Source organism: Schistocerca cancellata, chromosome 1 (genome assembly GCF_023864275.1).
Source record: "Schistocerca cancellata isolate TAMUIC-IGC-003103 chromosome 1, iqSchCanc2.1, whole genome shotgun sequence".
Classification (NCBI taxonomy): domain Eukaryota; kingdom Metazoa; phylum Arthropoda; class Insecta; order Orthoptera; family Acrididae; genus Schistocerca; species Schistocerca cancellata.
Genome location: NC_064626.1, coordinates 1,114,915,512 through 1,114,937,181, shown reverse-complemented (window position 1 = coordinate 1,114,937,181; position 21,670 = coordinate 1,114,915,512). Strand labels below are relative to the sequence as shown.

Below are 21,670 nucleotides of genomic sequence, written 5' to 3'. Positions count from 1 at the left end.
AGCTCGGTCTTTTTTTAACGTGTGTTACACGTTAAGTCATATCAAATACAAATGTGCGGTAAAATTGTAAATAGTGGCATAAATGACTTCTCTTCTGGGCCCGAAATTTTTCAAATGGCTGATCCTCAAGTGTTACCGGTACGTTTTGAATGAGAGTTATAACGCCCTGTGATTTAAGAAATTCCTGCACATTCTCACACGTAACATACATCATCTTGCGTGGAAATTTTTTGGAAAATAACGCTTCTCAAGTCACTATTCGTAACATTTTCCAGTGATCTGTTAGAAATGTAAACAATTGCGACGCTAGCACATCGAATGCACGATAGTTGTTACGCACGTACTGCATAATCTTCGACCTAAAGCATTTGACACTTTTCGGTGTCGGCAAACTTTTCTGTGCATTGTGTAAATTACTCATTTTCTAAGCAACTAAACTTTTATTTTGGTGTTATTCTCTGATTAATGTTTGATTGCTGCAGTATTATTCAGCAGTAGTGGGCTAAAGTTCTTTGTCAGCGTATCAGATCTTACACGTCAAACCTACAAAAATTTAACTGAAATCTAAAAGAATGAAAAATCCCGGAATTCTAAAAAATTCCCGGGCTTTTCCCGGATCTGTCCCGGATGAAAAAATTCCCGGGTTTTTCCCGGATGTCCCGGACCGTATACACCCCGAATAAGGTCATGTGCAACACAGGTGTATTAAATCACTCAATATGACACACCACAGCTTGGTTGTCATTTCCTCTGTAGCTATAATAGATCGTATCACCATCAAAGCACTGCAATGTGTGTGGACACATCTACATCAGTGGCTGGATGCCACCTGCTTTGGAATAAATTGGTGGTCTGCATTTTTTTTGATGGCTTCCACTATCACAGATAATATATCTTTAATTGTAATAAGCAATAGAATGCTGTCGTAATCATACTGAACAACAAAATTTAGTGTTTTGGACATGTCCAATTCAAACTGTCCTACGGTTAAAGCTTGATGGGCATGCACCATCAATACTACTATGCTAACTGATTCCTGGAGCCTTGCATTGCTAAGCAGCTTGGCAGATAAAAGCATAGTTTGATGGTTTGGTTTACCACTGGATAAATGTGATCTGGATTCCTATATACTGAGGAATAACTGAAGATAATGCATTCACTATTCTGTAATAGTAGCTTACCTGCATTCTTATTTTCTTATGCGTTATTAGACCTACTCCTGCAGTATCCATATTTGATTTTGTATTTGTACCATGGTAATTACCTGACCAGAAGTCCTGCTCGTCCTGCCTTCGGACTTCACTAATTCTCACTAATCTAACTTCAACTTCTCCATTTCCCATTTTAAATTCTCCAATCTACATCCCGATCAATGTATCTAAAATTCCACACTCTAACTTACAGAATGGCAGTTTTGTTTTTCCTGATGATGATATCTTCCTGAGTAGTCCCTGCCTGCTGTTCTGAATGGGGAACTACTCAGTCGCTGGAATGTTTTACCCATTAGGATACCATGGTTATTATGCCAAAGAGTAGAGCCGCATGTCCTCAGGCAAAAAAATAGCAGCTGTAGAGTCCCCTTGCCTTTTGCCATTCACAAAAAGGATATGTTACAAAAATAGTAACTAAGATCCCTTGTAAACAGACATAAATTTCTTCATTTATTATGATGGATACATGAAGTTCTAGTAATTTAAATCTACTTACTGGAACAGAAATTATGGACATTTTCCCATCACCTTCTGGTGGCACATATGGTTCAAATGCACCACCTGTGCAACTTATGAAAAATGGTCTTTCTACCCATGGCCTTGGTGGAAGAAGACCTCTTTCCTTAAGTCTACTCCGTACTTCTTCCTCAGACAGTTCGTCAGTGTCTTCTTCAAAATTTGGTAATTCAATTTTCTGAACCTGAAAGCCAGACAGTGAAACATTACTAGATAACTGGGAAAACCTAAAAATGCCAGCATCCGGGTTTGTTAGTGACATTCATCAATTAATATTGTATACTGTAATTGTAACATAATGAACAGAATTTTCGTAATTACCAATTACATACAGGCAAGCAACAATCTACTTTGTTTTCTCTTGCTGTGAATTTTCTTCCAACTTTATGACCCAAATTCCTGTTGTTATGCACATTTCCTCAAGCTTCTCTATCACTTCTCTACACTATTTTTGTCTTCCCCGTTTTTCCTTTTAGTTATGACAAATTATAATGGAATGCAAAGTACGTATGGTTTGGTCTCAGTTGTTTGATATGTCCCAGTCTCAGTCTGCTATTAACAGGCAGGGCTTTTTAACTACCTGACACGTCATTTATTTTTCATTTTTACATTTAAATTACCAACAAAATTTAATTTTAGGTAACTGTAAGAACTCACCTTAAGCCCCCTAAGCCTCTTAAACTTTGGATTCCAGTGTTTATAACACCTCGCATGTTGTGAATTCAATAAAGTACATTTAATGCCACATGAATATGTTCCAGGGATGAGACATTTCTGAAATAAAATGTAACAGTTAGCTTTCCATCTTCCAAAAACACAAACTCAAAGGACAATTCATAAATATGTCTGAAAGTAGTGAATTTAACACATTAAATTAAATATACAATAAAAGTGTTGACAATCAATAGTCAGGGTGAACACACATTTTTTCTGATGAACTTGGTACAGCTGCTCAAGAGTAGCAGCTGAGTTTTTATGTAAGTCATCAGTAGTTTTGATATCTTACTATCAAGTAATTTGTTAAAATTAATTATATGTCTTGGTCTGTTATAGATGGGTTGTGATACAGTGCTACTATAAATGATTCATTTGTTTTCATAGCTCTGTATTTTCCAAAGTGTTACACAAACAAATATGACTGAAGCGTAAATAGAACTGTAAACTCACAATGCTTTTTGCCCCCTCTAGTCTCACAACCCACGTCCAAGCAGTAGTCAGGTTTGTTCCATACCTTATGTAGCAACATCCTATCAATACTCAGCACAACAACACTGATGCATTCTCAGAAGTGTTGCTCACTATGGCGGTACATAAACACAGCCCTTAATGTACCCCAAAAGGAAAAGGTCACAAGGCATCAGGTCATGTGATTTTGGGAGGGCGCAAGATCGACAAGGGAACAGAGCCACATCATCTTCACTACTACACCCAATCCAGTGATATCACGGTAAGAGGTACATGTCACAGATGTAGATGTATTCTCACACGAGAAGAACGCTCCATACAACTTTGTTGGTGACACTGTGCAGATAAGCTTTGGATAATCCTGTTCATGCACCACAATTTGATGAGGATTTTCAGTGACTTACATACACTCTCACATTGCAATGATTAACCTTTCCAGATAAATGGAAGGCATTTCATAATTGAATATCAGCTTGGAGACGAAATGCTCTGCCTCAAGTGCTACCTGCATTGTGATGCAAAACAGAAATGGCACTGAGCACTATGGGACTTAACAGCGATGGTCATCAGTCCCCTAGAACTTAGAACTACTTAAACCTAACTAACCTAAGGACAGCACACAACACCCAGCCATCACGAGGCAGAGAAAATCCCTGACCCCGCCGGGAATCGAACCCGGGAACCCGGGCGTGGGAAGCGAGAACGCTACCGCACGACCACGAGATGCGGGCTGCAAAACAGAAAGTGCCATTTAAAATTGTTGCATGAGCTGCAGACAGTGCAGTTTGAAATGTTACCACCATCGATGAATCTTCCTCAGAATTTGCTGCAGTATTCTTAGTTTGTGACTTGCATGGGCTACTGATTTTTTTAGGACTGCGTAAGAGATTTTCCCTCACTCTCTCCATGGTTGCATCTGGGACACTTGGTCAACTAGTTGATACCAATGCACAGTACTCTGGTTGCATGGCAGTTCTTTTCAATAATTCCTTCTGAATGAAAACTGCATTGTTGTAACACATAAACATTAAACATATTCCGACAAAAAAACTGTTTTCGTGCTTTGTCATCATTTTGTCGAGACACCACCATATCGCCAACAGTGGACACAGTGTAAACTCTGTGATTTTCCCATTTTACTCATGAATCAATCATATTTGAACATGTAATATTTTGGAAAATTGAGAACTTTGTAAAAAATGAATAATTAGCCCTGTACATTACAGATATATATATTTAAACTGAATGATTACTTTCTCTCTACAGCACCTGTTCAAAATGTCAACAGTCTAGTGATCTCAACAAACTTTATAGCAATGTATCATGAACTGAATCTACCATTACAAGATATTTGTGTAACTCTTTGGCAAATTAATTTTGAGCTCACATCTGTGAAATCCAAAGCATTTCCCATTGCTTTCAGCAACTCTAGAGCTACTGTGTAATACAGTCACATACAATCATATATATACACAGTACTGTCACATTAACCACCTAAGTGCAATAACCACTCACAGATGGGAGGTAGCAGGACTGGATATAAAATGTGTCAGGGCAATGTGGAAAACAGTGCAATCATTGTCATAATGTAGAAACAGAGCAATTTATCTGATTCCCAAAAGGGCATGATCATTGGCTTTTGGGCCAAGGGTGGAAGCATTTCCAAAACAGCTAGGTTTGTAAACTGTTTGCATGCTGCCATGGTTAAAGGATACCAATGGCAAAATTGTGCTATTCAAAACAGGTACCGAGGCAACTGTGGTCCACCATGGGCCACAGATGATAGAGGTGAATGATGGCTAGAGATATGTTTGTGGGAGAATAGACATGCAACTGTTGAGTAAGTGATCACATAGATGGCCCAAGGAGCTATCAACATGTCTCCCCAATGACTGATCTGCAAGCCCTGTTGTGTATGGGTCTCTGCAGCAGGTGCCTGGTTCATAAACCCTTTCTGGCTGCTGTTCATGGGTGACAAAGGCTGGAATTTGCATGCCAATACTGCAAATGGACATTCACTGAGTAGTGACAGGTGGTATTTTCAGATGAATCTTGTTTATGTTCCATAGGACTGACAGCAAACATCCTGAAACAACTGTCAGAAGGTCCAGTCTGGAGGAGGGAGCATTATGGTCAGGGGAATGTTTTCGTGACATTCCTTGAGTGTTATTGTCATTCTGGAAAACACAATGGATCAACACAAGTATGCAGTTATCCTTGGGGATCATGCCCATCCCTACGTTCAGTAGATCTTCAACAGAGAAACCAAGTGCAGTTGGCCACAGAACTGAAGTTTTCATGGCTCCACACCCCTGAAGGCACCTTTCAGAACCTCACTGACTCTTTTCCTGCAAGTCGCAGCATTTCACACTGCAAAAGGTGATTATTCAGGTTTTTGACTAGAGATCACACTGATGTGACTGGACAGTTTATATATGTGTGAGAATTCTGTAATGAATAAAAGTCTGTACCCAAGATTCCAGGAGGGAGCATAGGTCCCCCTCTCACCCTGCCTCCCCTTGCAAATGCCTATACTCCCAACATATAACCATTTGATTCACTCAATAGACTCATATAACTGATTTTGAGTTTTGGACAACTGATGTGTGGTTCATTCAACCAAATGAAAAAATCTCAAACATTTTTCTCTCCCATTCTGTGACCAGATATAAAGTCATAAACACAAACTTCAACTACAATATCAACACTGGCAGTAGAGGACCCTACATTAGCAGCAGAGAAATCTAACCGATAGTCAGAGGCTCAAACCAGCAGCAGTAGAAGACGACCCTTTGCTGGCGGCAGAAGAGCTTCCCTCACCTGTAGCAGCGGCAGCGAGCATTACAATGCAGCCAAAGAAAGACATACAAGGTGCAGAAAATCTGTAGTATTCAAGGATTTTTGGCACCCCACCTCAAAACAGGATCAGATATGACACAGTAAAGTGTAAGTACAACTGTTACCATTCTCTACTTACATATTTCCATATTGTAAGCTATAATTCGCAGAGCTTAATAATTAATCTTTTGAACTTCAAGTTTCAATTAACAATGACAATAATAATATTATGTGTATTATGGAGGACTGGTACAGGGATTCTGAATTAGGGGTTGTTAACATTAATCATTATAATTTGGCAAGTCTGTTCTGTAGAAAGGATGCCCGAAGTGGAGGATGTTGTATTTTCATTAAATCTAATCTGTACTACTTTGGCAAGTTGTCGTTTCACATTGTTGCCAAAAAGTACTTGACCGATATACTTATAAATAAATATCATCCGAACAGGCTTTGAAGGCCCAACAGCATTGAACGGCCACGACGTCATCCTCAGCCCTTAGGCATCACTGGATGTGGATATGGAGGGGAATGTGGTCAGCATATGCTGTTGGCAGTTTTCGCGACCAGTGTCACTATTTCTCAGTCAAGTAGCTGAGTGCACCCCGCTTGCCAACAGTACACGGCAGACCGAACGGTGACCCATCCAAGTGCTATCCAAGCTATATTTTGGTCAAGTACTTTTTGACACTTTTTCGTAACAACATGAAATGATTACCCACTTATATATAAACAGTTTTCTTTGCTGTTCTGTGACCAGGTATAAACACATAAATGCAATCTTCAACTATGATATCAACAACTTGCAAATTAAAACTAAGTGAAAAATTGTCATTGAAGCTAGTACTCTCACAGATCCGGCAGCTGAAGGGGTCTCTCTCATACCCCATATACCATTATTTACCAGATATTTAAATGTCTGGGCGTAATGTTGCTAAGTGATATGAGGTGGAACGAGCATATAAGAACTGTGGTAGGGAAGGAGAATGGTCGACTTTGGTTTATTGGGAGAATTTTAGGAGAGAGTGGTTCACCTGGAAAGGAGACCACATATAGGGTGTGGTGCAACCTATTCTTGAGTACTGCTCAAGTGTTTGGCATCCATACCAGATCAGATTGAAAGAAGACATCAAAGCAATTCAAAAGCTGGCTGCTACATTTGTTACCTGTTGGTTCAAACAATGGGTGTTATGGAGATGCTTCAGGAACTCAAATGGGAATCCCTGGAGGGAAGGCGACGTACTTTTCGAGAAACACTATTGAGAATATTTAGAGAACTGGTGTTTGAAGCTGACTGCCAAATGATTCTACTGTCACAAACATGCATTCCATGTAAGGATCACAGAGATAAGATACGAGAAATTATGGCTCACACAGAGTCATAAAGGCAATCGTTTCTTCTTCGCCCTATGACAAGTAGTGGTACTGGGTACCCTCCGCCATGCTCTGTACGGTGGCTTGAAGAGTAGATGTAGAATGATCCCAACCGATTTACCCATTCATTTTAAGAAATATCAATTCCCAATCAACATTTTGTTTGCAATAACAATAAATAGGGCTCAAAGTCAGAAAGAGGGGAAAAGAGGAGACAGACAGAGAGAAGGGGAGGAAATGGAGAAAGAGATGGGGGAGGAGGCGATGCACAGAGAGAAGGAGTGGAGTGGAGGAGGAGATGGACAGAGAGAGGGGGAAGGAGTTTAGAACGTATATTCCCACATATATATTTAGCAATATCAAAGCATTGCCAGGCCTGCTAGTGTTAAACATAAAGGGCGGTGTGAGGCAGAAACATTAAGTACTGAAAAACATTAAATACTGAAAACCATTTTGAAGCTGCTGCTGTTTACTTGCATAGGAAGCTGGGTAAAGCAATAATTATAGCAGGATGTAGATGATACAGTGTAGACACAGACACTTGCATAAATAAATCTGAGTCCCTGCTGAACTTTTAGTTTACTGAAAAGCCACTATAATTGGCTGCAGGGATTTTGTTATAAACCTTGTGAATGAATGTGCACCAAAGGAGTTATTTCTTAATGTAATGCACAGCTTCAACAGGTTTCCTCTTATAAACAGTTCCACAAGAATAACAAATAGAATGAAAAATCTTATAGACAATATATTTTCAAATATGGACACCACAGAGAGAGAAATTATTAACACTGATTTACAGCAATCTGATTATAATGCCCTCATCCTTACAATTCTAGCTATACCTGTGAGAGAAACAGGTGCACATCTTTCTAATAGAGGAAATTTCTACATCTACGCGATTACTCTGCAATTCACAGTGAAACACTTGGCAGAGGGTTCCTAGGTGCGAGCTCCGATTCCTCTGTTTTTATTATAATGATCATTTCTTCCCATGTATGTCGGCTTCAACAAAATATTTTCACATTCAGAGGAGAAAGTTGGTGAATGAGATTCTGTGAAAAGATTTCAGCACAGGAAAAAACGTGTTTGTTTTAATGACTGCCACTCCACTCGCGTATCATATTGTCACGTAGAAGACGGTGTAATTAGATGAATCATGAACACTAACTTCACTTAACGAAGGTTTATTCAGCACTTGCACATACAAGAGCACGGAGTGAGCTGCCTCCAGCCAGAAAACATGCGGTATATATACAGTTACAGAACATTCCAGTACAATCATTCTCGATATTTGGGATACTTCTAGAATGTCATATCAAACCGAATACAGAGATTAAAATTTTACAATTCAGGTGAGTTTTGAACTCACGACCCTCCATGCATCAGTCTAGTATGATAACCGCTACATCATAATGACAGTGCTACTCAGCTTCTTCTGCGACATTGCTCCCTCCTTAAGAGAACAGTGTCTCGGTGTTACGTCCTCCTAGTCCGGGAACGAGTCATCGGTCCTGGATACTCTGACTCCCTATGACTGATGTTCATCCTGGCGGTGATCTTCTTACAACTTCCTTTGCCACTACACTCTTCGTCACTTTTCCGCTTGCTGCCTGTCGCTGTAGCTTAGAATTTACCCTTGGTTGCAGGATCCTTACAGGGCTTCATTTGAAGAACGTGGACTGTATCTCTGATCTTTCATCGTCTTGTGTAGGGATTGAAATCTTCAACTTCATAAGTAACATCAGACAACTGTCTTACAACCTTATAAGGTCCAAAGTAGCGCCTGAGGAGCTTCTCAGAGAGACCAACCTTCCGAACAGGAGTGAAGATCCAGAAAAGGTCACCAGGCTGGTAGCCAAAAGGGCGGTGGCTTGCATCATACCATCGGCAATCGTTTTCTTGACCCTGCAGCGTGCAGAGTCGAGCTAACTGCTGAGCTTCCTCAGCTCTGGTTAACACGTGGCCTATGTAGTCATCGTCCACATCATCAGGACGTAACAGAAACACAATATCCATCATCGTAGTCGCCTCACGCCCATGCACCAGGAAAAATTTGTAAATCCTGTGGTGTCTTGTTTGGCAGTGTTGTAGGCAAACATCACGAAAGGTAGCACCTCATCCCAGTTGCTCTGCTCAACACTGACGAACATTGATAGCATGTCGGCCAAGGTCTTATTAAGGTTGGATACCTCAAATTCTCGGCTGTTTTCACGGCTTTTGTAATGGCATAGCATGTCAAATAATCAGTGCAAACAATAATCCATCTATTGCCACTAGCAGATGTTGGAAATCATCCAAGGAGGTCAATCCCAACACATTGGAAAGGCATTTCAGCTGGTGGAATTAGTATGAGTCGGCCAGGTGGTTTCTGAGGAACTGCCTTTCTCCTCTGGCACTCTCGAGAGTGCAACACATGGTGACAGACACTCCTAAATAAACCTGGCCAGAAAAATCTCTTGTAGATCCTATCGTACGTCTTAATAAATCCTAAATGTCCGGCCTCAGGTGTGTTACGGAATTTCTGTAGAACATCTAAGCGCACGTGCTTAGGAATCACTGGTAGCCACCTCTTTCCACATGGATCACAGTTTTTCTTACAAAGTAATCCATTAATTACCTTAAATTGTCCTTTCACATCCTCTGGCCGATTTAAGGCAAGCATAATGTGAGATATCTTGGCGTCCTTTTTCTGCTCAGCAGAGAGATCCTGGAGTGCGGCGAGACAGTCACTATCTTCATCAAAGTCTTGATGGTCTTGCACAGGGTTTCTTGAGAGACAGTCAGCATCTTAGTGTTTTCTTCCACTTTTGTACACAATGGTGATGTCATACTCTTGAAGACATAGTGTCCACCTGGCGAGTCATCCTTTTGGATCCTTAAGACCCGTCAACCAACAAAGTGAATGATGGTCTGTAACAACTGTGAATGGCCTTCCATAGAGATACTGTCGAAATTTGCACATGGCCCAGATCACAGCAAGACATTCTCTGACATTAGATCACATCAAGACGTTCTCTGACATTCTCTTTCTGAAGTTGAGTAGTTTCTCTCAGCTTTTGTAAGTGTCTTAGAAGCATAGGCTATAACCTTCTCTTTTCCATCTGAAATTTGCACCAGAACAGCACCAATCCCATACCCACTGCCATCTGTGTGTAGTTGTGTAGGTGCTCTCTCATCATACAGACCAAGTACAGGGTCAGTCGTCAGAGCTTTTCATAGCACATCGAAAAATCTTGTTGAGCACCACCCCAGATAAATTTAGCATCGGCTTTTAACAACTCATGGAGAGGCCTGGCTCTGACACAAAAGTCTTTGATAAAACAACAGTAATAAGAAGATAATCTGAGGAAGCTTTTCACATCTCTAATACTTTTACGAATAGGAAATTCTGTTACAGATCTCCCCTTATCTGGGCCTGGCCGCACACCTTCATTTGACACAAGGTGTCCAAGTATTTTGATTTCTTTTGCTCCAAAGGGACACTTTCTTGGATTAAGTTTCAGTCCACCTTGTTGGAGACACTTAAGAACGGCCCTCACTCTTTTTACATGTTCATCAAATGTCTCTGAGAACACTATAATGTCATCTAAATAACACAGACACAGCATCCAATTCAGGTGACTTAGAAGATTATCCATCATTCATTCAAAAGTTGCTGGTGCATTACACAAACCAAGCGGCATTACCTTAAACTCATACAGGCCCTCAGGGGTGACGAATGCAGTTTTCTCACGATCAGCCTCATCTACTTAGAACTGCCAGTATCCCATGTCCATGGTTGAAAAAAACTTAGCACCCTTCAGACAATCTAGTGTATTGTCAATTCATGGAAGAGGGTAAACGTCCTTTTTAGTTACCTTATTAAGCTTCCTGTAATCAACACAAAAGTGCCAACTACCATCCTTCTTCCTGACGAGAACCACTGGTGACGACCATAGGCTCTGCGAAGGCTGTATGATGTCATTCTTCATCATTTTCTCTACCTCATAGCGAATCATTCGACATCCCGTTGCTGACACACGGTATGCTCTCTGGTTTATTGCTTGATGGTCTCCAATGCTAATCCGGTGCTTCACTGTTGATTTGTCTAATATTCTCTTCATCAGTGGATTGAAGCATTCAGAGAACTCTTGAAGAATAGCAAGTAGCTTCTTCTGTTGTTCGTTAGTGAGATCTGGTAATAGTCGAGCTAAGTGAACTTATCTCGTAGTGGTAGCACTAATTTCGTCCACAGACTAGGCATGGGAGGTTTCTATGATGCTCAGCTGCTCTGCAATTAACGGCTCAGTGTTTGCTACGCATCCATGCCCGAGGCAGGATTCGAACCTGCGACCGTAGCGGTCGTGCGGTTCCAGACTGTAGCGCCTTTAACCGCTCGGCCACTCCGGCCGGCCTCCTTCTTCCTCACAGGGCAAGGAAGTATTAGTTCCAAAAGCTAAGATAGTATCATCTACGTTTAGGTAAATATTTCGCCTCCTGAAGGTAAGTACTGATCACCACTTGCAGTCCTTCAGCATTTCTGTGATGTTCTCCTGGAAGTCGAGCAAACCCTCAACCATTCATGCTAACCTTTTTCATATAGGCCTACATTCATTGGGCCCTGTAGTCCTATTTGGTATGGTCCTCATGCACTTGTGCAGTGTTCTAGTTGTGCCCAGCAAATGTTTTGTAATCAGTCTTCTTTGTAGACTGCTTGTATTTTTGCTGCATAGTACCAATGAACCAAATTTTGCCACACGCTTTACATACGACTGCACTCAAGTGAACATTCAAGCTTGTATTCCCAAGTATTATTCTACTAAGTATTTGTATCAATTGACTGAATGTAAAGTTACTACAGTCTTGTGTTTTGTGAAGTGCTAAATTTTACATTTTTGAACATTTAAATCAAGTTTCCAATCATTGTGCCACTCTGAAATCTTATCAAGATCTCACCAAATATTTATGCAGCTTTTCTCACACACTACTTCATTCAGTATAACTGCATTACATCCAAAATGTCTGATGTTGCTATTAATATTGTCTGTCATTTCATTAATATACAACATAAATAGCAAAGATTCCAACACACATCCGTGGAGCATGCCTGAAGTCTCTTCTACATCTGTTAATGACTCTCCATCGTCGATAACATGCTGGGTCTTTCCTCCAAGAAATCCTCGATACACTCAAAAATTTCATTTGATACTCCACATCATCACACTTTCAATTAATTAGCATTGGAGTGGTACTAAGTTAATTCTTTTTGAGTGTCAAGAGATACTGCATCTACAAAATTCCCTTGATCCACGTGTGGAAAGTAAGAGCAAGGTTGCACATGGCCGATGTATTTGGTATCCATGCTGGATGGCATGGAGGTGGTAATTCCGTTTGAGATAACTCTGTGTTCAGAATATGTTCTAAGATTCTACAATAGACAAATCTCTCTCTCCCTCTCTCTCTCTCTCATGCTTCTCTTCCCAGTCTATCCTTATCTGTTAGTTGATGACTAACGTACCTACCACTTATTTTATTTCTGGCAGCTCATTATTAATTTCCATGCAATTTTATCCTTTGACTCCCCTTGTTCTAAAGTATTCCTTTCCTTAAATAGTTCTAATAGTCCCCCATTCCTTTGCTCATTCACTCCAGTAAAAGACTACCTTAATCCTAAAGATGTTACCCATTTCTACTTATGGTTTTCAGAGTATCACACTTTTGTCTGAACTGATGTCTGCAGAATAACTTTCTTAATATGTATCCAGTGTTTTGTATAATCCACTGTCCAGTACTGTTACAATCTTGTGAGTTACCACAGGCACTAGCATCCCTTGATAAATTAGTGCTACTGCCACAGATGAAAATTATACAGTGCACAAATATTTCGCTGCAGCTGTCACACAGAAGAGAATTCTGTAATGTAAAATAAGAAAAACTATCACAGTAATGGATTGAAATGACACTCAAGAGACATTTTCTTACTGCCACCATGTGTATATTTCTCCCTAGTTAGGGCCTTAACGCTTTTTCACACATGAAAATAATGGAATCTCGATACAAAGTAAAATATGCAGCATTTGATACATGATGGTTCTGTAATGCAATTCAGGGTTCAGCTTATCCACAGAGCAGCAACTAGATCTAAAATGTAGGCCTACTTGATGTGTTGGAATTACTTGGTTATTGTCTGTTTTATGAACAGCATTTTGTAAGCCATGTTGTACTTTCTCGACACTAAGCTCCTGGTGGCGTTTATGCAAGTGCTTTACGTTGCAGTTACGATTTTTTTCAAAAAAATTCTCTCTCTCTCTCTCTCCCTCCCCCCTTCAAGACTTGCAAGCGATCCTATTTTTTTTTGTACATTACTTTCATAATAACAGTAACAGTTATTCAGAGTTTTGCACTAGTTCATTCTCAAGGGAAATATGAAATACAAGCAGCACATTGGTATCAGCGAAGCAACGATTCTGTTTGTTTATTCAACAAACACTCCATCTAATGATAGAGGGTGTCATGAACCTATTTACGATTTCCCAATCGTTGTAATATTTAAGAAGTCTTTTGGTCAGGTTTATAGCTTGAAAGGAAAGAAGGGAAATACGTAAATGATATTATGCTTCTACGGTTAAGTAAAAAAATAAACATGTTCTTACAAACTCACTTTCATTCATATACCCTGCATAACCAAATGAAAAACGTCATTTTTTTTATTGTTTATTCTTTGCTGTCACATTTAGTGCCATACCCTACATCTATTGTTTCAGTTTCTTAGGTTAAGTCAGGAATTATCTAAAATTGTACAGACAAATCGATTTTTCCTATAACTATCGTAAGTTTCGCGTCGCTATATTTCTATTTAAATCAGGCGGTTTGATGCTGCATCCAAAAATTTTCTAACCTGCAGAAATCGTAGTCGACTGATCCCCGAACTCAAGCCACTCGTCACCGCCATTTCGCATTCCTTCCTATAAGTGAAAAAGGAATATTACACCTGTCATTTCTTATTTTTTTAATTTTCGTGCATTCTCATAAGCAATCGTGTAATAAATACTTACCTCAAGTATTTCTTTGCTGATCTCCGATCTTTGCAAATTATCAGTTAATTTGACTAGTATTTAGTTCCGCCTCTATCGTCACACGTTGCTCAATACTCTCTGAACATCAAAGGCCTCACGAGGGGTTTGGTGCTGCAAGTTTAACAAGTAATTTTGTAAGTATTTTGAAGATCTTGTAATTTAAGCATCTCTCGCTTTTTCTTACGGTGGCAGGCGTTTGACGTGCATTAGAAATAAGTGTAATTTTGGAATTGTCAAGAATATTTAAAAAGTTAACCTTGATACAAACCCATTAGTCATTCGACATAGTTTGTAAGTATTTAAAATGTGTATTTTATTGTGGTTTATTCTAGTGGTATGTTGAATTTCCCTAGAATCTCGTACATATCATTTCTTCAGTGAAGTTATAAGATCCATGCTACCGTAAGTTATTGTCGAATGAATCGGTCTAACAAACCCATAACGACGGCTTTCGGATGTAGACAGATGTTTATCTTAGTTAAAGCTTTCGAACACTGGAAGTAATTTCTAATGTAACTGTTTTCTTTAATTTCAGCCAGTTATTGTATGAGTCAAAAAACAGAAAAGCCAGTACTGTCAGGGCAGCGAATCAAGACACGGAAAAGAGGTATGTCAAAATCCCGTCGTAACTAAGTGCCTCCTCAATAAAAGTCGAAACTCAACTATTCTAAAAAGTGTATCTCTAAGGTTTTGGGAGTTCCATTTTCGTATCAGGATGATGATAAATGTAAAGTTAAATAAGACTAGGAAGTTTTCCTCCATAAATCTTTTTAACACATTTACGAATTATGCTTCGAGTAGCATTGGGGTACTATTACAAAACCAGGAAACAGTTCAATTAAGGGACACCATGTGTGGTAACGGTATTATAATAGAGGTGAGGAAACGTGGTATTTCGGCTGTTCCTCTTATTGCACAACGTTACAGTTACATACAGAAATCCGCCGCCAAGTTCGTATATACCATTGTTGTTCAGTTTACAATGCAAGTTGGGTAAATACATTTCATAGCACTTCCAGATCGCCCTGTGTCAGTAAATAAAATAATTTGAAGGAGAAAAAAAAACTTCCATCCAGATAGAAAAAGATTTCATCACTTTATCTGTACTGCTGTCGTACAACTTTTTAGTAGGTCACTTATTAATATTGTATGTATCGTATTTGGACCTTTGTTTACATTCAGTAAAATGTTGGTTGTTGGACCCTTCTCGCACACAGAGCAGGTTTTATTTAAATGAGAATGCAAATTACATGGAAAAAATACATGTCAAATGTGTGTGTGTGTGTGTGTGTGTGTGTGTGTGTGTGTGTGTGTGTTCTCCTAATATCTGATTCAGTACCATACATTTTGTTGTACTTCATTTGTCCCTAATGACCTTGTTGACAGGATGCTAAACACGAATCTTTCTTCCTTTTCCCCCCTCATGGAATGTACCAGGATGAATGTATGTCTTTGTTTGTAAATTAGATTGTATATACTTTGTTTTTTGAAAGTCAGCATCTTGTGACCCGAAAGAATTTCAGTTTCCAGCATAATTCATTTTAATGTTTAGTTTCAGTGGCCTACATGAGGAGAAATTTAAATCATTGATATTCTATGAATGGGTGGAATTCTTGTATTTTCCATACAAAATCATAAACATTAGACTTATTTGTTGAAGACTAAATTCATTTTTCATCACTGACCACACGGCGGGGCCATCGCTTTTATAATAGTGTTGTTAAAATGTTAGATGAATTTTGAGCACTTTTATGTAGCTTCTACTTAGAAAATATTACTTTGTATTACATATAAATTATTGTTGCACAGTATCACCGTTAACTTTTTGTTTCCAGATGAAAAAGAGAAATATGATCCAGCTGGGTTTAGAGACGCTATACTACAAGGGCTTAACAAAGCTGGGACTGACTTAGAAGCAGTTTCCAAATTTCTGGATACTGCCGGGTCTAAACTGGACTACAGGCGTTATGGGGAAGCATTGTTTGATATCCTCATAGCTGGAGGTCTTTTAGGTAAATATTTCTTGTGAAGTCCAAATCAAATTTATATTATTGCATGGAAGACTGTATACCTTTTAGTTGTTGTTTTGAAGTAGTTTAGCACTTTATTATGGGTAGCTAAACCATTTACTATTACCTGAAATTAATAAAGTAATTTATCTAAACATTTGTGCAATACAGAAGTGTCTAATTAAGATAGTGATACATAAACTCCGCCATCACAACTATAAAAACCAATATTGGGAAGTTCACTTGACTCATATCGGTCAAACCAACCCCACGATAATGAGAACCCACAACTAGCAGAACTATGTATATGAAGAATTATTTATTAATAATATTGTCATCAGTGACAATTTTTTATTTTTTTAAAGTGCTGTCCAATGTGATTCAGAGCTAGAGCTCCATTTTCAAGGACTTTGTGGCTTTAATGGGCATTACATCCACTTCAGTATTTCACCTAATAGTGACAGAATGACTTAGCTGTTAGATTTAATGAGATTTGCTGTGAGAAAATTATAGATGGGATTTACTATTTCTGTTAACTTAATAGTAAATCCTGTCCACCATCATATCACTGTAATACAGGTTATTTATGCAACATTTGAGTCATGTATTACTATCTTAAACATGTTAAATAGTTTCAAAATGTTAGTGCAAATATGGAAGTTTTTCACCACGCAGAAGATGAAAGTTTATGTGGTCAGTAATGTGATACTAGACTTTACGTCTCGTATTCCTCCAGAATTTTCTCATTAATTCCACCTGAGGTGCAGTTTACCCCATTAAATATAATAACTGTTTTGTTCTCTTAATATTAGGTACAAAATTGAACCAGATTCAGTGCCCATTAAAGCCATACAGTCCTTGAAAATGAAGTAGCTTTGAATTGTTGGACTGCAAGTAAAAAATAAATAAATAAAAATTTTTACTGATGACAGAATATTATTAGCTAGTTGATAATCCATAACATGGCAATCAGTCACAGACAGAGTAGAAGCTTGGAAGTAGAGGAACTGGTGCAATTTGTACGACGACATGCTAGTACGGTTTGTTTCCCCGCCATTGTCAACTTGAGCCAGGAAACAATACTGTGTGCTATAGCATTGTAGTAGATGTTGTGAATTCATTGTTGAGGAAGTAGGCCTATGCAGATTTTGGCCAAATTGGAATATATTTTAGGAGGTGAAATGTCTGATGGTATATCTGGCATATTCACTGGTTCCTACCAAGGATGTGGAATGAGTCCAGATCATTGGCTTTCTATTCCATTTCCTTTTTGTAGGACTATTAACACTTCTTTTAGTACCCTTCAGCAGTTACTGTACATTGGAATCCTTACAATTTAATTCCAAGAATTTACCAATTGTGGTATTGAATTTACCATGTCACAGGCTTCTGTGATAGACAACTTTATGAATGGTGTAAGCATTGAGTAATATCCTGTCTCTGATATTGATCCTTACGACAATTTTCTCCTGTGCCTTTATAGTCTTCTGGTAATGCAGTAAAACTATGTTTTTGCACTTTTCAAGGGACTTGGAAAAAAAGTTATGTAAAATATGGGAAACAGCTTTTTAAGCTGTACAGGCTATGTATAAGGCCACCCTTGCATTTTTGTAGTTCAGTATGACACATACATAATAGACATCAAAATACTTATCAAAGATAGTTTAGTATTTAGTAAAGATTATCAGGGTTTTGCAGCTGACATGACATTTATGGACACTTTAGCACAACAAATCACACTAAAATAATGCAAACCAAGCAGCTACAATGTTGATTTCCATGTTTGCAAAGCTAAGGTGATACTTGCAACCTACGAAAAGTGCAGTTAAAGTGTACACTGCATTGAAGATCTCTCGAAACCACATCATTTTTAGTGTAACTTTCCTGCAAAAGTGACGTCAGCAGATGTGCACAGTATTCGCAACTTCAGATGTGAGGAGTTTGTAAAGAAAGTGCGTGAAATATTGTAATGCTGCACTACACTATGGAACAGTCTGTCACTGCAGCCTTAAACACACTCGCTGGTTTCGTCAGCTCACAACCAAATTGTCACCTTTGGATCCACCTAGATATCAGGGCTACGATACAGATCAGTCTGTACCCATGATGATTACAGGGGTGGGTACCACACTGCACTTAAGCCTTTTAAGTTCACATATAAAACATTAATGAGCCATTTTTATTGCATTGACCTTTGAGTGATCTTACATAACTGTGATGTGAAGAGATGGGTACAGTAGTACTACTTTTTGCATAAGAAAACCATAAGTGTTTTAAATATTTTTATTTCCATTTCTACATTTAGGCCTACAACTGCAATTGAGGTAATATTACTAACTTTTTCTGCACTTTCAGGTTTTCATGTGTATGGAAGTCAATCTCATCATCAGCAGATACTCTTTCCACAGTGACAACATTGCTGATGCCAATGTGTACGAAATTTTGAACCAGATTCACAAGCTGCAACTTTTTCCATGATGAAGCTAGTAGTTTCTCGTTGTCGTCATTAATACTCAGTTGTTGTGTGTCAGATCCATTTCCTTTGTTGGCTTCAGTGAATCCCGCTTTTCAGAAGCAATTTGAGATGGTGGCCTGTTTAACTTATGTCTGTGCCTTGGCCTTATGATGCAAAGCATCTAAAAAGGACACTTCAAAACAGACTGGGTATTTCCCAGCCTCCATCAAAGTTGATGCTTTCTGCAGTTTCCTTCCTGTAATATGTTTTGAAGGCATGAATAATACCCAGATCCAAGGCTGTAATTTTGCTTGTACAGTGTGGTGACTGAAATGCTAGTTGCACATTATGTAAACTTATGTTTTTAGGATGCGCGGGGCAATAATGCACTAACGAGAATTTTCCCGTTGTGCATTCTCATCGTTGCATCAAGGCAACATAATTGCTTCTCAAATAGTTCTGATGGCTCCATGCTTTGTTGACAGTGTTTTTTTATTTTTAAAACGACTTGGGTTTTTTGGTAAGCCAGTCATGAAAGTTTTAATTTTTTGTGGAAAGATCTGCGTTTGTGCCTGGCATTACTGTCAGGAGAAATTTACCATGTTTGCCTTCATGACAGTTTTTACCTTTGGAGGTAAGCTTTTTGTTTGGCAAGCTGCTGAAAAAGTGATAGTTTTATCACTGTTGAAAATATCCTTCGGTTTACATTACTTCATAAATTCCTGTGACTTGCCACTGTCATTTACTAACAGGTTTTACATATATACTGTTTTCTTCACCATATACAGTTTTGTACACAAAATTGTACCACTTGTTAAACCTAGCAATCCACCCATTAGATGAGGTAGAGTCCTTGATACCAAGTACATTGGCAATTTTCAGTGCCATTTTGTGCAACATGAAACTTCACTAGAATGTTCAAAGCAAATGGTGCCTGAATCCAGTTTTTCATAATTTCTTCTAGATCTGCATTTTTTAGGATAACGGGGCCTTTTTTCCCCTGAGAATTTTTTCTTTGCTTCCATAGAAATCATTTTCATGTCACTTTTGGTAACACCTGTATTTTCCATCTGAAAGTTGCAACAGAGAAAAACTTAAAAGAAACGACTAGCAGTACATTTCGATCACTTAACACAAGGCTATGGGCATGCTGCACAGTACACAAATAAACTCCTGGCATGACAGTTAATAAGAGTAACTGTGTCGATCGAAATCAACTCGCCTCCATTGTAGAAACAGTTATTCGGTGCTGCTGCCAACATTGTCAACTTTAGCAAGCAAATGACACTGTGTTCAGTGTGTGTGTGTGTGTGTGTGTGTGTGTGTGTGTGTGTGAGAGAGAGAGAGAGAGAGACTATAAATGAAACTACCATATGTCATAAAGTTTAAAATACTGGGAAATGGACATCCTCTGCATATGATTAAAAACATAGGGCGAAGTTAATGCTGAAAAGAAACAATATGGCTACAATAGTGTAAGGGTACTACATACTGTGTGGCTCACAGTACTGAAAGATTAATTTGCTAACGACCAACAAACGCAAATGTTCCTCTGAAGTCGCATCTTCTTCAGACTTTTCTTGAAACAATTACTCCCATCAGCCACCACGTAGAGGTTGGCAGGGGCAGAAGAAAAATTACAAATTGTTCTGACGTTTGCCAATTGTGATATGCTGAGTAAAGTGCCCTGATGTCAAGAAAGTCGACCATGTAACGTTTGTAAACACTACTTGTAGGTCAACACAGTGCATGCTTCATTCTATGTCAATAATGCAAGTTTTTTTTCCTCCATGAACAATGTTTCATAAAGTGTAAATTATGGGAAAATTATCGTTATGTTAATGCAAAAATGGGTGCAAAGTAACATTGTGAACATAGGGAATTTGACAGGAGCAATAAAAAAATGTTGTAAATAGCAGGAAAATGTTTATTCCCTGGATGTAAAAGTGAGGTTACACTGTGTAATAGTAGTCATCGTGTTAGAATTTCAAGGTACAACAGTCCTTTGGCAGAGTACCTCTAGAAGGAGAGTACACGAGAATAGTTAAACTTTTCTTTGGGGCCGGCCGCGGTGGCCGTGCGGTTCTAGGTGCTGCAGTCCGGAACCGCGGGATTGCTACGGTCGCAGGTTCAAATCCTGCCTCCGGCATCGATGTGTGTGATGTCCTTAGGTTAGTTAGGTTTAAGTAGTTCTAAGTTCTAGGGGACTGATGACCTCAGATGTTAAGTCCCATAGTGCTCAGAGCCATTTGAACCATTTTTTTTCTTTGGGTTCTAATTTTTATACTGCTTTCTTGAAGAATATGACCTAGAAAAAAACATTTCAATATGTTGTTATTTTTGTGGTCTTCAGTCCAGAGACTGGTTTGATGCAGCTCTCCTTGCTACTCTATCATGTGCAAGCTTCTTCATCTCCTAGCACCTACTGCAACCTGCATCCTTCTGAATCTACTTAGTGCATTCATCTCTTGATCTCCCTGTGCAATTTGTACCCTCCACGCTGCCCCCTAATACTAAATTGGTGATCCCTTGATGCCTCAGAACATGTCCTACCAACCAATCCCTTCTTCTAGTCAAGTTGTGCTACAAATTTCTTTTCTCCCCAATTCTATTCAGTACCTCCTCATTAGTTATGTGATACACCCATCTGATCCTCAGCATTCTTCTGTAGCACCACATTTCGAAAGCTTCTATTCTCTCCTTGTCCAAACTATTTATCTGCCATGTTTTGCTTCCATATATGGCTGCACTCGATAAAATTCTTTCAGAAACTACTTCCTGACACTTAACTCTATACCTGATGTTAACAAATTTCTCTTCTTCAGAAACACTTTCCTTGCCATTGTCAGTCTACATTTTATAATGTCTCTACTTTGATCATCATCAGTTATTTTGCTCCCCAAATAGCAAAAACTCGCATACTACGTTCTCATTCCTTAGCTAATTCCCTCAGCATCACCCGACTTAATTCGACTACATTCCATTATCCTGGTTTTGCTTTTGTTGATTTCATCTTATATCCTCCTTTCA

The 21,670-nt window shown here is 38.9% G+C and overlaps 2 protein-coding genes across 2 annotated transcripts in view; one reads left to right on the top strand and one right to left on the bottom strand.

Annotated features, from left to right (window-relative positions):
* The window catches only part of LOC126092198 (probable 39S ribosomal protein L45, mitochondrial), a 67,319-nt gene extending 53,033 nt beyond the window's left edge, over window positions 1-14,286 (bottom strand). Inside the window, exons 1-4 of the mRNA XM_049907690.1 lie at window positions 14,156-14,286; window positions 13,999-14,065; window positions 2,385-2,501; window positions 1,708-1,911 (exon numbers count right to left, since the gene is read on the bottom strand). Of these exons, the coding sequence (XP_049763647.1) occupies window positions 1,708-1,911; window positions 2,385-2,501; window positions 13,999-14,052 (375 nt within the window). The 5' untranslated portion in view covers window positions 14,053-14,065; window positions 14,156-14,286. The remainder of the gene's footprint in view (window positions 1-1,707; window positions 1,912-2,384; window positions 2,502-13,998; window positions 14,066-14,155) is intronic.
* The window catches only part of LOC126092192 (protein krasavietz), a 61,857-nt gene continuing 54,360 nt past the window's right edge, over window positions 14,174-21,670 (top strand). The window contains exons 1-3 of the mRNA XM_049907677.1: window positions 14,174-14,310; window positions 14,712-14,783; window positions 16,012-16,188. Coding sequence (XP_049763634.1) covers window positions 14,723-14,783; window positions 16,012-16,188 — 238 coding nt within the window. The 5' untranslated portion in view covers window positions 14,174-14,310; window positions 14,712-14,722. The remainder of the gene's footprint in view (window positions 14,311-14,711; window positions 14,784-16,011; window positions 16,189-21,670) is intronic.